This window comes from Salvelinus namaycush, chromosome 5 (genome assembly GCF_016432855.1).
Source record: "Salvelinus namaycush isolate Seneca chromosome 5, SaNama_1.0, whole genome shotgun sequence".
NCBI lineage: Eukaryota > Metazoa > Chordata > Actinopteri > Salmoniformes > Salmonidae > Salvelinus > Salvelinus namaycush.
Genome location: NC_052311.1, coordinates 17,925,795 through 17,943,456, shown reverse-complemented (window position 1 = coordinate 17,943,456; position 17,662 = coordinate 17,925,795). Strand labels below are relative to the sequence as shown.

Here is a 17,662-nt window from a genome sequence, read left to right as displayed (position 1 = left end):
AGCGGTATGGCGGCTGCGTGGTCCCGTGGTGTTTATACTTGCGTACTATTGTTTGTACAGATGAACGTGGTACCTTCAGGCGTTTGGAAATTGCTCCCAAGGATGAACCAGACTTGTGGAGGTCTACAATTTCTTTTCTGAGGTCTTGGCTGATTTCTTTTGATTTTCCCATGATGTCATGCAGAGGCACTGAGTTTGAAGGTAGGCCTTGAAATACATCCACAGGTACACCTCCAATGGACTCAAAATGATGTCAATTGGCCTATCAGAAGCTTCTAAAGCCATGACATAATTTTCTGGAATTTTCCAAGCTGTTTAAAGGCACAGTCAACTTAGTGTATGTAAACTTCTGACCCACTGGAATTGTGATACAGTGAATTATAAGTGAAATAATCTGTCTGTAAACAATTGTTGGAAAAATGACTTGTCATGCACAAAGTAGATGTCCTAACTGACTTGCCAAAACTATAGTTTGTTAACAAGAAATTTGTGGAGTGGTTGAAAACCGACTTTTAGTGACTCCAACCTAAGTGTATGTAAACTTCTGACTTCAACTGTATAAATAACAACTGCACGAGGACAGACAGTGACTGACAGGCTGACACACGCGTCACAGTTACAAATGGTAGCTAGCTAGAAATTGTGCAAAACATTTTATTGAAAAGGAAAGTAGACAATGAATGCAGGGTGTTCCAGCAAGAGTGGACATCGAAATATTTATTTGAGGTATCGGGGAAAGCTGTGTGCTTAGTGTGCAAAGAGAGCATCGCTGTCTTGAAAGACTACAACTTGTTCTGACACTTCCAGACGAAGCATGCAGAGAAATATAGGAATATGTCTTCTGAGCAGAAGCAAGTGCATCGAAAGAGTTGCTTTCTCAGTTGCAAAAGCAGAAAGGACTTTTCACAAAACTGCGTTCAGCGAACAATAGAATTGTGAGAGCTAGCTATGTACTGTCCCACAAAATTGCTGAACATAGCAAGCCATTCGCTAAGAGCGAATTCATTAAATAATGTTTAATTGACACTGCAGCAATGCTTTGCCCCGACACGAAAGAGTTGTTTGAAATGTTTCCCTGTCCAGACACAGTGACACGGCGCGTTGAGGACATCGCAGAGAATATGGAACAACAGTGAAAGACGAGGTAAAGTATTTCTCCTTGTCCCTGGATGAGAGCAGTGATGCACGTGACACGGCACAATTGTTGATATTCTCTCGAGGCATAACCCCAGACTTTGTAATTACAGAGGAGCTTGCTTCAGTGCAGTCAATGGAGAGCACAACTACAGGGAAATATTTATTGAGGAGGATAATTAGTGTGTGGCAAAACTGGGACTGAGTTTTGAAAAGTTATCCAGTGTGACCACTGATGGGTGCTCAAACTTGACAGGAAAAAACGTTGGCCTTTTGAAAAGGATAGAAGATCAAGTAGCTGTGCTGAACCCAGATCAGAATAGTTTTTCCTGCATTGCATTATTCGTCAGGAGGTGCTCTGTAAATGTGTTCAGAAAATGATTGTGGATGTTGTGGATACAGTTACTAAAGTGGTAAACTTCATAAGAGCAACATCTTTAAACCACAGGCAGTTTGTCTCACTGTTGGAAGAGAGAGAGTTGAGTCATGCAGACCTCCCCTACCACACAAACGTGAGATGGCTGCGTTTGGGGAAGATGCTTAAAAGGGTGTGGGACCTGAAGTCAGAGATTGCTGAGTTTTTGCAAATGAAAGAAAAATATGTGGATTTCCATCAACTGCAAGATAAAGAATGGTTGGCTGATTTTGCCTTCACCGTGGACATCATGGCCCTCATGAATGAACTGAATTCCAAACTACAATGGAAGGGCCTTTTTGCACATCAAATGTACAGCCTTGTAAAAGCCTTCAAGGGAAAATTACTCCTCCTGACCCACCAAGTAGAAGCCAACAATCTCACCCACCTTGCGACACTACTAGTCTGTTCCCTCTCAGATGACCAGCGGGAGTATACATTGCTGCTGCGTGCTTTGAACGGTGAGTTTTCTTGTCGTTTTGAGGATTTCAAAGTGTTGGAAAATGACATGTTGGTTTCCTCTACTTTCACCATCAATGTGGATAAGGCTCCCACTGACCTGCAACTTGAGCTCATCGATCTCCAGTCTGATGCAGTGATTGGAGAGCTATTCAAAACAATGTCACTGACAAGGTTCTATGCATCTCTCGATGAACAAAACTTTCCAAAGATTAGGAGTCATTCTCAGAAGATGTTTGTGCTGTTTGGGTCAACCTATGTATGTGAACAGACATTTTCAGTGATTACATTTTTTCATTTTTTTCATTATAACCTTTATTTAATTAGGCAAGTCAGTTAAGAACAAATTCTTATTTACAATGACGGCCTCACGGGGAACAGTGGGTTAACTTCCTTGTTCAGAGGCAGAACGACAGATTTTTACCTTGTCAGCTCGGGGATTTGATTCAGCAAACTTTCGGTTACTGGCCCAACGCTAGGCTACCTGCTGTTATATTTTTCAAATATTTCTATTTATTTATAACGTGTGGTTTTGGATTATTTGCATGCCCCTGCACGTGTTCTTTACAACACATTTTGGGTTTGAGTTTTCACTTTGAAGTGTAAATGTCTGTCTGTGACCAAACTAACTGCTTCTTTACATGTTGGTGTGAGATTTTGTAAAACCTCCCAACCGCTAGTACTGTGTAGTCTAATAAACCGCCCTTATCAACAAACTCTCACTGCGGAATAAGACGTTTATCCACGTTTCTCTCTGCTATTTTCAAGGCACAGATCATCTCTTATTGACTCTCACCTCTCAGCAATCCTGCGCATAGCAATGTCAGAAACTGTACCGGACTTCACTGCTCTAGTCAATGCCCATCAGAGACGTCACTCCTCACACTGATTGAGTAGTTTAAATGTAATGTTAAGCTCTCTCTGTCTTTTTGTTCATACCCATTAACAAGTTCTGTCCGTAGTGCTGAATGCACAGTGTACTTTCCCCTCCGTGTAGTTCATTGCATGTTTAATAATTAAAATACCTACCAAAAGGAGAACATGGGGATGTGGTTTATTTTTGTGCATGTTAAAAAAGTAAAATAAGTAGCATATCTGGAGGTGATTTACAGTAGATATATCTGTCAACATAGTCATACACATGATGTATAATCCTGTAATATTATTCTGGCATGCGATGGCAAAAATATATTCTAATGTCGCCCTCCTTGGAAAATAATTTCCCAGGCCTGATATAGGGGATAGGGTGTCATTAAGGACTCAGGCAAAGACTTAAGTGACGGTGCGTGAACACAAACAGCACTCTGGATGATAAACACGCATTATGAGCAAACGGGATCTCCGGCACTGTGCCAGTTTGGTATTGGATTATAGATATATACATACAGTGCATTCGGAAAGTATTAAGACCCCTTGACTTTTTCCACATTTTATTCCACATTTTAGCCTTATTCTAAAATGAATTATAAATTAAAACATTTTCCTCATCAATCTACACACATTACCCCATTATGACAAAGTGAAAACACATTTTTAGAAATGTTTGCAAATTTATTACAAATAAAAAACAGAAATACCTTATTTAAGTATTCAGACCCTTTGCTATGAGACTCGAAACCTGCTCCAGAGCGCTCAGGACCTCAGACTGGGGCAAAGGTTCACCTTCCAACAGGACAACAAGCCTAAGCACATATCCAAGACAACGCAGAAGTGGCGTCGCGACAAGTCTCAATGTCCTTGAGCGGCCCAGCCAGAGCCTGGACTTGAACCCGATCGAACATCTTGGGAGAGACCTAAAAATAGCTTTGTAGCGACCCTCCCCATTCCTCCTTGAGAGGATTTGCAGAGACGAATGGGAGAAACTCCCCAAATACAGGAGTGCCAAGCTTGTAGTGTCATACCCAAGAAGACTCGAGGCTGTAATAGCTGCCAAATGTGCTTCAACAAAGTACTGACTAAAGGGTATGAATACTTATGTAAATCTGATATTTCAGTTTTTCTATTCTTATAAATTAGCAAATATTTCAAAATACAGTATTTGCTTTGTCATTATGCGGTATTGTGTGTAAATTTTATCAATTTTAGAATAAGGCTGTAACATAAGAAAAAAAGTCAAGGGGTCTGAATACTTTCCAAATGCACTGTATGTATATACACTGAGTGTACAAGACTTTAGGAACACCTGCTTTTTCCTTGACTGACCAGGTGAATCCAGGTGAAAGCTAGGACCCTTATTGATGTCACTTGTTAAGTCCATGAAGGGGAGGAGACAGGTTAAATATGTTTTTTTAAAGTCTTGATACAATTGAGACATGGATTATGTATAAAATCAAGTTGTGTTTGTCACATGAGCTGAATAAAACCGGTCTAGTAGACCTTGCTGTGAAATGCTGACATAAGCCCTTAACCAACAATGCAGAGTAAGAAAATATTTGCTAAACAAACTAAAGCAAAAAAAGTAACACAATAAAAGAACAATAATGAGGCTATATACAGGTGGTACCGAGTCAATGTACTGGGGTACGGGTTAGTCAAAGTAATTGAGGTCATATGTACATGTTGGTAGGGGTAAAGTGACTGTGCATAGATAATAAACAGTGAGTAGCAGCAGCGTAAAAAAAGGGGGTCAATGAAAATAGTCCGGCTAGCCATTTGATTAACCGTTTGGGGGTAGAAGCTGTTAAGGAGCCTTTTGGACCTAGACCTGGCGATCCGGTATCGCTTGCTGTGCGGTAGCAGAGAGAACGGTCTATGACTTGGGTGGCTGAAGCCTTTGACAATTTTTAGGGCCTTCCTCTGGCACCGCCTGGTATAGAGGTCCTGGATGGCAGTGATGTACTAGGCCGTACGCAATACCCTCTGTAGCGCCTTGCAGTATGTTTGCCATTCAGAGAGGAATGGGCAAGACAAAAGATTTATGTGCCTTTGAATGGGGTATGGTAGTAGGTGCCAGGTGCATGGGTTTGTGTCAAGAACTGCAACGCTGCTGGGTTTTTCATGCTCAACAGCTTCCTGTGTGTATCAAGAATGGTTCACCACCCAAAGAGCATCCAGCCAACTTGATACAACTGTGGGAAGCATTGAAGTCATTATGGACCAGCATCCCTGTGGAACACTTTCGACACCTTATAGAGTCCATTCCCCGACTAATTGAGCCTGTTCTGAGGGCAAAACGGGGGTACAACTCAATATTAGGAAAGTGTTCTTCATGTTTTGTGCACTCAGTGTATATCAGTGGGGTCCGAAATGATAGACACTCTTGATGAAGTTGAACAATAATGACTGTAAAAGTAAATCATTCAAATACTGAGCTATATTATATGCTAATACATTTGCTTTGATTAATATATTTTGTTCAACAAGTAATAATATTTGTTCTCAAGAAGGGGTAGCGGTCAAGATTATTGACACCCCTAAATATTCTTATAAATAAAGTAGTCAAAAGTTTAGTATTTGGTCCCATATTCCTAGCAGACAATGACTACTTCAAGCTTGTGACTACAAATTTGTTGGATGCATTTGCAGTTTGTTTTGGTTGTATTTCTGATTATTTTGTGCCCAATGGAAATTAATGGTAAATAATGTATTGTCATTTTGGAGTCACTTTTATTGTAAATAAGAATATTATCTGTTTCTGAACACTTCCACAGTTGTGGCCAAAAGTTTTGAGAATGACACAAATATTAATTTTCACAAAGTCTGCTGCCTCAGTTTGTATGATGGCAATTTGCATATACTCCAGAATGTTATGAAGAGTGATCAGATGCATTGCAATTAATTGCAAAGTCCCTCTTTGCCATGCAAATGAACTGAATCCCCAAAAAACATTTCCACGGCATATCAGCCCTACCACAAAAGGACCAGCTGACATTATGTCAGTGATTCTCTCGTTAACACAGGTGTGAGTGTTGACGAGGACAAGGCTGGAGATCACTCTGTCATGCTGTTTGAGTTCGAATAACAGACAGGAAGCTTCAAAAGGAGGGTGGTGCTTGGAATCATTGTTCTTCCTCTGTCATCCATGGTTACCTGCAAGGAAAAACACGTGCCATCATCATTGCTTTGCACAAAAAGGGCTTCACAGGCAAGGATATTGCTGCCAGTAAGATTGCACCTAAATCAACCATTTATTGGATCATCAAGAACTTCAAGGAGAGCGGTTCAATTGTTGTGATATAGTTGAATCATCAGCATACATGGATACATATGGTTTGTTTAATGCCAATGGCAGGTTATTGGTAAAAATATAAATTAGTACAGGGCCTAGAGAGCTGCCCTGCGGTACACCACACTACATGTTTGACATTAGAGAAGCTTCCATTAAAGAAAACCCTCTGAGTTCTATTAGATAGCTATGAATCCACAATCTTCTTATTATCAATTTATTTCAACCAATCATCAGTAATTTGTGTCAGTGCAGTACATGTCGAGTGCCCTTCTCTATAAGCCTGCTGAAAGTCTGTTGTTACTTTGTTTACAGAGAAATCACATTTTATTTGGTCAAACACATTTTTCCCCAACAGTTTGCTAAGAGCTGGCAGCAAGCTTATAGGTCTGCTGTTAGAACCAATAAATGCTGCTTTACCAATCTTTGGGTAGCGGAATTACTTTGGCTTCCCTCCAAGCTCAGATAAAAGATATGACAGATAGGAGTGGCTATAGAGTCAGCTACCATCCTCAGTATCTTTCCATCTAAGTTGTCAATGCCAGGAGGTTTGTCATTATTGATAAATAACAATACTTTTTCCACATCTCCCAAACTAACTTTACAAAATTCAAACTTGCAATGCTTTTCTTTGATTATTTGTTATTTTATGCATGAATACGATGGGTCACTGTTCGTTGTTGGCATTCCCTGCCTAAGTTTGCCCACTTTGCCAATGAAGTAATCATTTAAATAATTGGCAACATCAAATGGTTTGGTGCTGAAGAAGCCATCTGATTCGATGAAAGTTGGAGTTCAATTTGTCTTTCTGACCATAATTTAATTTAAAGTACTCAAGATTTTTTCTATCATTCTTTATATCATTGATCTTGGCTTCATAATACCGTTTTGGCTTCTTTTTGTTGAGTTTAGTCACACCATTTCTCAATTTTGCAGTAAGTCAGCCAGTCAGATGTGCAGCCAGACTTAGCCACTCCTTTTGCTCCATCTCTTTCAACCATACAGTTTTTAATTTCCTCATCAATCCATGGAGCCTTAAGTTCTAACAGGTGCATGTTTAGTCATTCAAAATCATGTCAACCCCTATTATTTCCATGTAATTTATGTGATTTGTTAATACAAATTTTACTCCTGAACTAATTTAGGCTTGCTAAAACAAAGGAGCTGAATACTTATGCAAAGACTATGTTTTAGTTATCAAAATTGTTATTTATCTTAAAAATAACAACTATTCTTCCACTTTGACAGATTGTTGAAAACAAAGACAATTAAATCAATTTTAATCCCACATTGTAACACATTTTTTGAAGAAATCCAAAGGGGGTGTAGACTTTTGCCACTTCTTTCCCTGACATTTATGATACCATAATTGGACTGTACATTAAATCCCAGCCAATTCAGACAAAATTTGTTGGGATTCAAGTGCCCTCAGTCCCTCAGCTCAGGGACCTTAAACCAAGGTGGGATAGAGGGATGACTAAGAAAGGAGAGATAGACAGAGTGAGTTTTTTTTCCCCCAAAACTTTGTTTACACAAACAGCACTCTGTTTACATATTATGTTTTCCCCTCCGCTGAGCTCGCCGCGAGGTGCGTTCCTCCCGTTGATGGATGAGCTGCGCTTGGCGAGGACGAGCCGCTCCCTGTGGAGCAGCGTGTTACCGTGACACGCCACGGAGAGCCGTCACTCACCCCTCTGTCCTGCACACAACTGTGTACATGGAAAGGGATCACTGCAACTTACATTTACACATACCTGTTGGAAGGAGATTGAGAGACGAAAAATGAATATTATAATGCAAACAGTAAACAGATTTCAACAATCAGTCATTAGATTTAGTGTTATGAGCTTTCCTTTTGACGTTATTAAGATGTTTGCCCTGAAGCACAGTAAACACTCTGTCCCTGTGTGTTTTAGCTGCTGCTTCCAGTGACAGTGTTAACTTAGCGGGATCAGAGTAGTGCACTTACTTACTCTGTTAGGCCCCCTCTGAATACTGAGTCAACAACAAGATGCAGTTCACAGGACCAGGGGGAGTACTTTACAACTCAGTGTGGGGTGAAAACACACACACACATACACACACACACTCAGGGTCTCACACTCGTAGTCCTAGATTAGGAAAATACTCTCTTTTTGTTGCATGTAGTTTTGCTGTCTAACAGCTTAGGGCAGGGTTTTGGGGATGGCATCCAAATGTCTTGTCTTTCTAGGTTGTGGCATCTGTGTTCTTGATATGTTATCGTGTTAGAGGGACCCTGTCTATACCATCTTTCTCCATTCACTTGTGTTCCTCTATATGGACCTGATTTTAAATACATCCTTTAACTTGATCATTTTGGCAAATTCGGGTGACTCTGTATTAATTGTATCACTTTGTGAAGTCATCTCTATTCTGTTTCCTTTCTTAATTTGGCCAATGTGTTTGTTTAATTAGTTGTTTTATATTCCAGTATTGGCCTGAGAGAGAGAATCACATTATGCTCAATCTCCCTTCCTCTCTCCTTTTCTCTTCTTCCCTAGTCTCCATCCCATGGTGGTGTCAGTGGTGGGTGGTCTCTGTCGGAGCTGGACATTCTGCTCCTGGCGGGCACGGCTGGCCACACCCTCAGCCTGTCGGCCAGCAGCTTCGTGGAGGAGGAGCACCAGGTCTGGTACTTCCTGCTTAACACCCTCTGCCTGGTCGTCTTCCAAGACGTCTGTCGCAAGTACTTCCGGGAGCGCCGTGCCAACATTGAGAGCTTGGAGGACGAAGACTACCTCCTCCCCTCCAATGAGGGGGACGCGGTTGCCTCACCGTTAGCTGATCTGGGGGTGACGGATGCAGGTTCGGAGAAGTGGCTGGCCCTGGCGACCCCACCGCTCACCCTGGCGTGTTGTCGTCTGCTGCGCTCGCTCAACCAGACCGGGGTGCAGTGGGCTTACCTGCCTGACCTGGGACACTGGCTCAACAGGTGGGTGTGCTGAAGTTTGATACATACTGTGTATTGTTGTGTTGTGTGTTACTTCACTCAGGATGAATGTTGCCATAAGCAGAGCGCCATACACTACTATATACTGTAGTGCAATTTGAATATATTTAATTTTCTTCATTTGCAGCAGCCTTTTTTAGTTAGCTTTTTGCCAGTTCAGGTATTTTGCCCAATGAATAAAAATTCTGGGTACACACTCCAAACATTTTGCACCCCACTGCTTTGTAAGGCCATCGGCAGTGATTCTTTTCCCCCCCACCCCGGGCCTCTTTTCCAGCATTCATTGGTTTTCACGCTGCATTGTTACTGAATGTCAACTTTACTACTGAGTGTTGCACACAGCACTAGAGAGCCTCATTAGCTTGTGAAGGACCCAAGTCGGAGTACCTGTTCTAGAGGGCTGACTCACAGGCAGTACTAAGGTTGTCACCCCAGAGTTGGTTGACTGTTGTATACTGAATCAAAATATAAACGCAACATGAAAAGTTTTGGTCCCATGTTTCATGAGCTGAAACATTTTGCCCAGTCATGTGATATCCATAGATTAGGGCCTAATTTATTTATTTAAATGGGCTGATTTCCATATATGAACTGTGACTTAGTAAAATCGTTTAAATTGTTGCATGCGTTTATATTTATGATCAGTACACAAAAGGAACTGCTCATGGTATTGTTCCATAAAACTCGACCTTGTCTTAGCCCCCCTGAGACAGCTCCTCATCTCCTTGTTTCCAACATGATTTCTCTCCATTCTGTTGACCTATGGTAATTTTCATCTGGTTGTCTTAGCTGCATCTTACTCACTCCCTCAGGAATCAGGTTAACGTGCTTCATTGTCTAGCCATGTATTGTATCCACTCGGTCATTCTTCCTCCTTGGAGCTCCCTCAAGGCTGCAGAACCACCACACAGGCAGATGCCTTTTTATTTGTGTTTTTATTGAACCTTTATTTAACTAGGCAAGTCAGTTAAGAAAAAGTTCTTATTTACAATGACGGCCTAGGAACAGTGCCTTGTTCAGGGGCAGAAAGTCAGATTTTTACCTTGTCAGCTCGGGGATTCGATCTGGCAACCTTTTTGGTTACTGGCCCAATGCTCTAACCACTAGGCTACCTGCCGCCCCTGTCCGGGCTGGTCTCCCAGTCGGAACCAGGGCCTATTCCACCCAATTAGATCTATGCTTTGGCCAAGATTTTGTCCACTGGCTTATGTAACTTAGTGGTAAACACCCAGGAAGTGTTAATTTGATGTATATGGTCAGCCCTGGAATGACTTCAGGTTATGTCTTAAATGGTCCAATGCAGCTGTTTTTATCGCAATATTAAATCAGAAGTACCTTACTGTGATTGTTTTCAATTAAAATGGTCAAAAATAAACAAAAATAGCTTCTTAACAACAGTGTTCATTTTTGCTGCTATTTTAGCATTCGTCACTTTTTAGTCATTTCCTCCTTCGTTAGTTTTAGTTATTATCAGTCGACTAAAACACTGGACAATTTTTGTCTAGTTTATTGTCCTTGGTGTGGACAGCCCTTTTAGTCACATAATAGTCATATTGAATTCCTTGGTGTGGAGGGCCCTTTAGTCACATAATAGTCATATTGAATTCCTTGGTGTGGAGGGCCCTTTAGTCACATAATAGTCAGTGCATTGTTTTGTCAGGCAGGCCAAAACTCAATCCCACCAAAACAGGCTGAAACGGCATGCGGTCTTTTCAAACAGCTCTTGCACTAAAAGGCATTATCGTAATTTTCACAATTAAATTTTATCCCAACCTCATAGTGTGGAAATGTATAGAAAAATCACAATCTTGACTGCACTGTGCCTTTTAAACAGCTACGACCTAGTGAAGTTTTAGCTTGCCAAAAAACTTAGGAGATCATTACCAAGTTTCTTTGTAGTGTTGCCCTGGTAAAGCAGTCCTTAGGCATAAGACATAAGACATAAGGTGATCATACTGTACATGGTTATGACAAGTCATATAATGCAGTATGACATCATCATAATGCCTTATACTCATGGTCTCTGAGTAAGGTGTTAGGAATGTTTCAATAAAATTGTGAAATTCAAGTGTGTGGCTCTAAAAAGTGGGTGAGCTTCTGAACATACAGAGAACTCGGTGAACCCCCCAGTACCTTGGCAAAGGATCTAGGCTAGTGAATGAAAGAACATTCCTTGTTTAGACCAAGAGAAAATGCATAGAGTGTTATCCATTAGAGCCTGCTATCTTACCTTATTATCTCTGCAGCACCATAATGGTTGCTAGTTTCCTCACATCAAGGTTATAAATATAAGTGGAGTAACTCCCATAGGAGCTAAAAGAAATGAGTCATATCCTTGGTTGTCTCTGCAGGTAGCATTAGTCTGTTCCTTTCTATTGTATGTTGAAAGCCTCTCTTTGGCTGCCCTGTAATTCTAAAGTGAAGAAAGCTCAAGGCAGATTTTAGGGCCAAGATAACAAGCCTAGATAGCCTCCGAATCCGAGCCCAAATCAGATTATCAATGAACCGCCGTACATTCGGATTCACTAAAAGATGTACAAAAAAACCTTCTGTGTGGCAGAAAGTTTGAGGAACCTTCAGCGAACCCGTTGTTCTCATTGTTGAACCCAAGGTTTTTCTGCCCATTAGCATTCTCACGGCTCCACAAGTAACAAGATGAATGCCTTGCGCTGGGGGCACTGGGTTCAGAGTATTGTGGATTCAGAATTAGCTGACCTTATTCCTGTCTGCCGTTGCCCCCTTTTCCTATATTCCCCCTACTCTATGCTGTGTGGGTAATGAGCTCCGGCATCGTTCCTCCTTCAAGGTGCCTGTCTGTTCCTCTTACCCAACCCAACCCCTGCCCTGATACCAGGGCTATACTGTCCTTCTGGCATATCTAGGCTGCATGTGGCTTCCTCTTCCTTGTCTCCTCTATTTCAAATGCATTGATATGAATGCAAAGAAGGGTAGATGAAAGCACAAAAGTAGATGCTTACTGGGAAGTTGCTATCACCAGTCCAGTTCTTTCTCATCAGGGTAGATAATGTGGAGGAAAGGAGACAAAGAAAGTTCCTTCAAGCTATTGTACTCTCTTAGTCTATTGCTTCCCTGACATGTTCTCTTCCTCCCTGAGATGTTCTCTTCCTCCCTAAGATGTTCTCTTCCTCCCTGAGATGTTCTCTTCCTCCCTGAGATGTTCTCTTCCTCCCTGCGATGTTCTCTTCCTCCCTGCGATGTTCTCTTCCTCCCTGAGATGTTCTCTTCCTCCCTGCGATGTTCTCTTCCTCCCTGCGATGTTCTCTTCCTCCCTGCGATGTTCTCTTCCTCCCTGAGATGTTCTCTTCCTCCCTGATATGTTCTCTTCCTCCCTGAGATGTTCTCTTTGGTCCCTGAGATGTTCTCTTTGGTCCCTGAGATGTTCTCTTCCTCCATGAGATGTTCTCTTCCTCCCTGCGATGTTCTCTTCCTCCCTGAGATGTTCTCTTCCTCCCTGCGATGTTCTCTTCCTCCCTGAGATGTTCTCTTCCTCCCTGCGATGTTCTCTTCCTCCCTGCGATGTTCTCTTCCTCCCTGCGATGTTCTCTTTGGTCCCTGAGATGTTCTCTTCCTCCCTGAGATGTTCTCTTCCTCCCTGAGATGTTCTCTTCCTCCCTCAGATGTTCTCTTCCTCCCTGAGATGTTCTCTTCCTCCCTGAGATGTTCTCTTTGGTCCCTAAGATGTTCTCTTTGGTCCCTGAGATGTTCTCTTCCTCCCTGAGATGTTCTCTTTGGTCCCTGATATGTTCTCTTTGGTCCCTGAGATGTTCTCTTTGGTCCCTGAGATGTTCTCTTTGGTCCCTGAGATGTTCTCTCTGGTCCCTGAGATGTTCTCTTATTCCCTGTGAATAAGGACAAAAATCAAACACCCCAAAGCCTAACCTAATCCTAGCTCCTAACCCTAAAACTAACCCTACCTCCTCACCATAAACCTAATACTAACCTTAATACTAATTCTAACCCTAAACCCTCTAGATATAGCATTTGGCCTTGTGGGGACGAACACAGTTGGTCCATTTTTTGTATGTTTACTATTCTTGTGGGGACTTCTGGTCCCCACAAGTATAGTTAAACATGTTCACACACACACACCTCCACCCAGACAAATCCAGCTCATGCGCTCCATCAGCAGCAGATTTTAATTTAGAATGGAAAATGAATGTGTTTATGCAACAAATGTTAGTGCATCGAACCGAATCACATCGATTCATTCCTCTAATCAAACCGAATCGCACCGAATCGTTTCAAAGTAAAATGTATCGTTCCTGTATTGTATTAGAGCCCATATATCTAGATACGTATAGAATCATCTTGAAAGGGAAAGTTGCACGTCCCTAATAAATGTGCCATTCTTATTTCCCCTTTCCAATTTTACAATGTATGACTGTGGTATGAGTCCAAGGAAATAACCTGGAACGGCACTAAACTCCACAATAAATATCTTAATGCATACAATATAGCTTCTACCCCCAAGCCATAAGACTGCTGAACAATCAAATGGCCACCGGACTATTACATTGACCCCCCCCCCCCCATTTGTTTGGTACACTGCTGCTACTCGCTGTTTTATTATCTATGCATTGTCACTTCATCCCTATCTACATGTACAAATTACCTCTAACCTGTACCCCCGCACTCTGACTCGGTACCGGTACCCTCTGTATATCGCCTCGTTATGTTATTGTGTTACGTTTTATTATTTTTTACTTTAGTTTATTTGGTCAATATTTTCTTAACTCTTTTTGAACTGCACTGTTGGTTAAGGGCTTGTAAGTAAGCATTTCACGGTTAGGTCTACACTTGTTGTATTCGGTGCATGTGACAAATAAAGTTTGATTTGATTGTTTTAATTTTTGAATGTTCATCGGAATAAAGTCAAATACATTATTCTAAAACAGATGTGTAACAAATTAATTGTTAACTCTATTGTGTAATTAGTACAGTTTGAAGTGGTTTAAATGTATATCTGTTCTGTCTCTACAGCTTGGAACACAAGATGGTGCTGTCCTTGTTCGCCGCCTTGTCATTGGCTCTGATCTACTTCCTGGTCCAGCGGAGATGTTCCTGGGTGTCCAAGATTGCCCTGGCCCTTGGCCTTCTGGGTGTCTACAGCTACCGGGCGGCGGTGGGCAACGTTGTGTTTCCGTGGCAACATGGCGGTGGTAACATGTCCAAGTAAGTTTTCGCCGACTGGGTGTACAAAACATTGTGAACACCTGTTCTTTCCATGACAGACTGACCAGGTGTATCCAGGTGAAAGCTATGATCCCTTATTGATGTCACTTGTTAAATCCACTTCAATCAGTGTAGATGAAGGGGAGGAGATGGGTTAAAGAAGGATTTTTAATCCTTGAGACATGGATTGTGTATGTGTGACATTGAGGGTGAATGGGCAAAACTAAATATATAAGTGCCTTTAAACGGAGAATGGAAGTAGGTGCCAGACATCTAAAAAAAAAACTGCTGAGTTGTATTTGCCTGTTTTTCGAGCCATTTGATATGTGATCACATCATGGATCGTTAATGAAGGATACACCTTAAGGCCTACATCAGCATAAAGTACACACAAGGCCACAGAGGAAGAAAGACTAGGGGAAAAAACAACCTTTCAATCATTTGTAGCCAAGTAACCCAAGGGGAAAACTGCTTTGAAAACCCTTATTGCTGTCTGATTAGAGATCATTGTGCTCATGTCCTTAGCCTGGCCCTTTCTGTATCAAGGTGATTAATGGTCCAATCAGAGAGGCTGATCGCTTTGTTTACCCCCGTGCTTTTGATTTCTAATGACCAAATGTGGAGCTCCTTTGCTCTGCCACTTGGCTCAATCCCTCCCACCCTCCCTATCACCAGCCAGCTAATCAACCCTTAGTACCCAGCCAGCTGCATCTTGTCCACAGCCCCGTTGACTGTGAGAGCATAATGAGTGTTCAGGTGCTGCTGCCCAGTTATCCTACCCCCCTTCCTTGTCTCTTACTAGACATGTTCCTGTTCCCTCCCCCCTCCATGCTCTCCTTGACATTGTCTCTACTCCCACCTACTCCCACCTCACCTCTCACCCCTACCCACCCTTACCCCTCGTTGCACAGTACCAGGCGCACACCAACACTCCGTATAATTGGCAACGCCGCCGTGCCAAGTCGCCGAGTCATTAATCACTGCGGGAAGGTGTTTATGCTGGCGCCGCGGCAACCTCCTGGCATTTCCATTAAGTTGGGTCTACAACAGCGTTGGCCCCGTCTCAGTCACTCGCAGCCAGGCTAATCTGGTAGCATGAGACCCCTTCATCCCTTTGTGGCTTATCACACTGACCTAAATAGCAGAAAGAGGGTCTCCCACACTGTCTCGTTATGATAGTTCAGGCTGAATTTTTTTGTGTGTTTCGTAGGTTAAAGTCTAAAGGACAATTGAGCTTATCTGACAGCAAAAAAAAAAAAAAAAAAATATTTTTGGGGCGTATGGTTCTTGGTATTGCTCTCTAGGCAGAATTTTTTTCTCTACCAATGACAACATAATCATCCTTGCCATTTCCTTAACTTTAAAATCATGAAGAATCACCTGTGACATTTTATGGTCTTCACTGTAAGTAGTTGGTAGGTACAGATGTCGGATCTTAACTTGATCACTCTTGTCACAGAGAATTTTCCTGCTGCATCAGCAAATTCGAATGAGCCTTGTCAGTCCCTGAAAAAAACAGCAGTTTTCTTTCTCTCATTGCAGGGGCAGTCGAGTCATTGGGATCAGGGCAAATGTTCTCTCGCTCTCGCTCCAATTCTAGTCTGAGGCCCTATTACTGCAACATTCAGATGTACAAAAATGTATCTGAAATGAAGCCATCCACATCAACAACTGTTGTTCATATAGCTTAATAACACAAGATAGATATCAGTCTCCACTAGGCTACGACGTGCAAGTGTCAAGTGTATGCTAAGGTCAAAATTGAGTTGAATTGTGATCTAGTGGTTAGGGATGCTGCCTTCAGTGTGCACATATAGGCCTGCCTTGTTGGCATTGGTTTGATTCTGGCCTACACCCTTCTGGCACAAAGAACTCAATCCCCTCGATTGACTTGATATATTTACACTTTTCAAATATGGACAATCCAGGGATATTTTACCTCTGATTTTGATAAGAAATTACCATACCAGACACTTTGGATAACATAAATAGTAAACTAATAAAATAATAAGTCAGTAGGGTAGGCTACACCAACATTAGTTTCCATTCATACAAATTATCGGGTAAATTGCCACATTAGATTTACCGTGGTAAACAATGAAAAATAATTGTATTTCTATTGTACGGAATGCTTGTCAAATAGATAAATCGCCTGTTCAAAAAAGTCTGTTAAAAAAGGACTAAGTTGTTCCGATTTCAATATCAACCAGAGGGTGAACTTACAGTTGAAGTCGGAAGTTTACACACACCTTAGCCAAATACATTTAAACTTAGTTTTTCACAATTCCTGACATTTAATCCTAGTAAAAATACCCTGCCTTAGGTAAATTAGAATCACCACTTTATTTTAAGAATGTGAAATGTCAGAATAATAGTAGAGAGAATGATTTATTTCAGCTTTTATTTCTTTCATCACATTCCCTCGGGTCAGAAGTTTACATAAACTCAATTAGTATTTGGTAGCATTGCCTTTAAATTGTTTAACTTGGGTCAAATGTTTCGGGTAGCCTTCCACATGCTTCCCACAATAAGTTGGGTGAATTTTGGCCCATTCCTCCTGACAGAGCTGGTGTAACTGGGTCAGGTTTGTCGGCCTCCTTGCTCGCACACGCTTTTTCAGTTCTGCCCACAAATGTTCTATAGGATTGAGGTCAGGGCTTTGTGATGGCCATTCCAATACCTTGACTTTGTTGTCCTTAAGCCATTTTGCCACAACTTTGGAAGTATGCTTGGGGTCATTGTCCATTTGGAAGACCCATTTGCGACTAAGCTTTAACTTCCTGACTGATGTCTTGAGATGTTGCTTCAATATATCCACATAATTTTCCTCCGTCATGATGCCATCTATTTTGTGAAGTGCACCAGTCCCTCCTGCAGAAAAGCACCCCCACAACATGATGCTGCCACCCCCGTGCTTCACGGTTGGGATGGTGTTCTTCGGCTTGCAAGCCTCCCCCTTTTTCCTCCAAACATAACGATGGTCATTATGGCCAAACAGTTCTATTTTTGTTTCATCAGACCAGAGGACATTTCTCCAAAAAGTACGATCTTTGTCCCCATGTGCAGTTGCAAACCGTAGTCTGGGTTTTTTATGGTGGTTTTGGAGCAGTGGCTTCTTCCTTGCTGAGTGGCCTTTCAGATTATGTCGATATAGGACTTGTTTTACTGTGGATATAGATCATTTTGTACCTGTTTCCTGTTTCCTCCAGCATCTTCACAAGGTTCTTTGCTGTTGTTCTGGGATTGATTTGCACTTTTCGCATCAAAGTACGTTCATCTCTAGGAGACAGAACGTGTCTCCTTCCTGAGTGGTATGACGGCTGCA

At 41.8% G+C, this 17,662-nt stretch overlaps 1 protein-coding gene across 1 annotated transcript in view; it reads left to right on the top strand.

Moving 5' to 3' along the window:
• Positions 1-17,662, top strand: part of LOC120048019 (GPI ethanolamine phosphate transferase 2-like) — a 115,171-nt gene that overhangs the window by 74,186 nt on the left and 23,323 nt on the right. The window contains exons 9-10 of the mRNA XM_038993689.1: positions 8,696-9,126; positions 14,146-14,337. Of these exons, the coding sequence (XP_038849617.1) occupies positions 8,696-9,126; positions 14,146-14,337 (623 nt within the window). The remainder of the gene's footprint in view (positions 1-8,695; positions 9,127-14,145; positions 14,338-17,662) is intronic.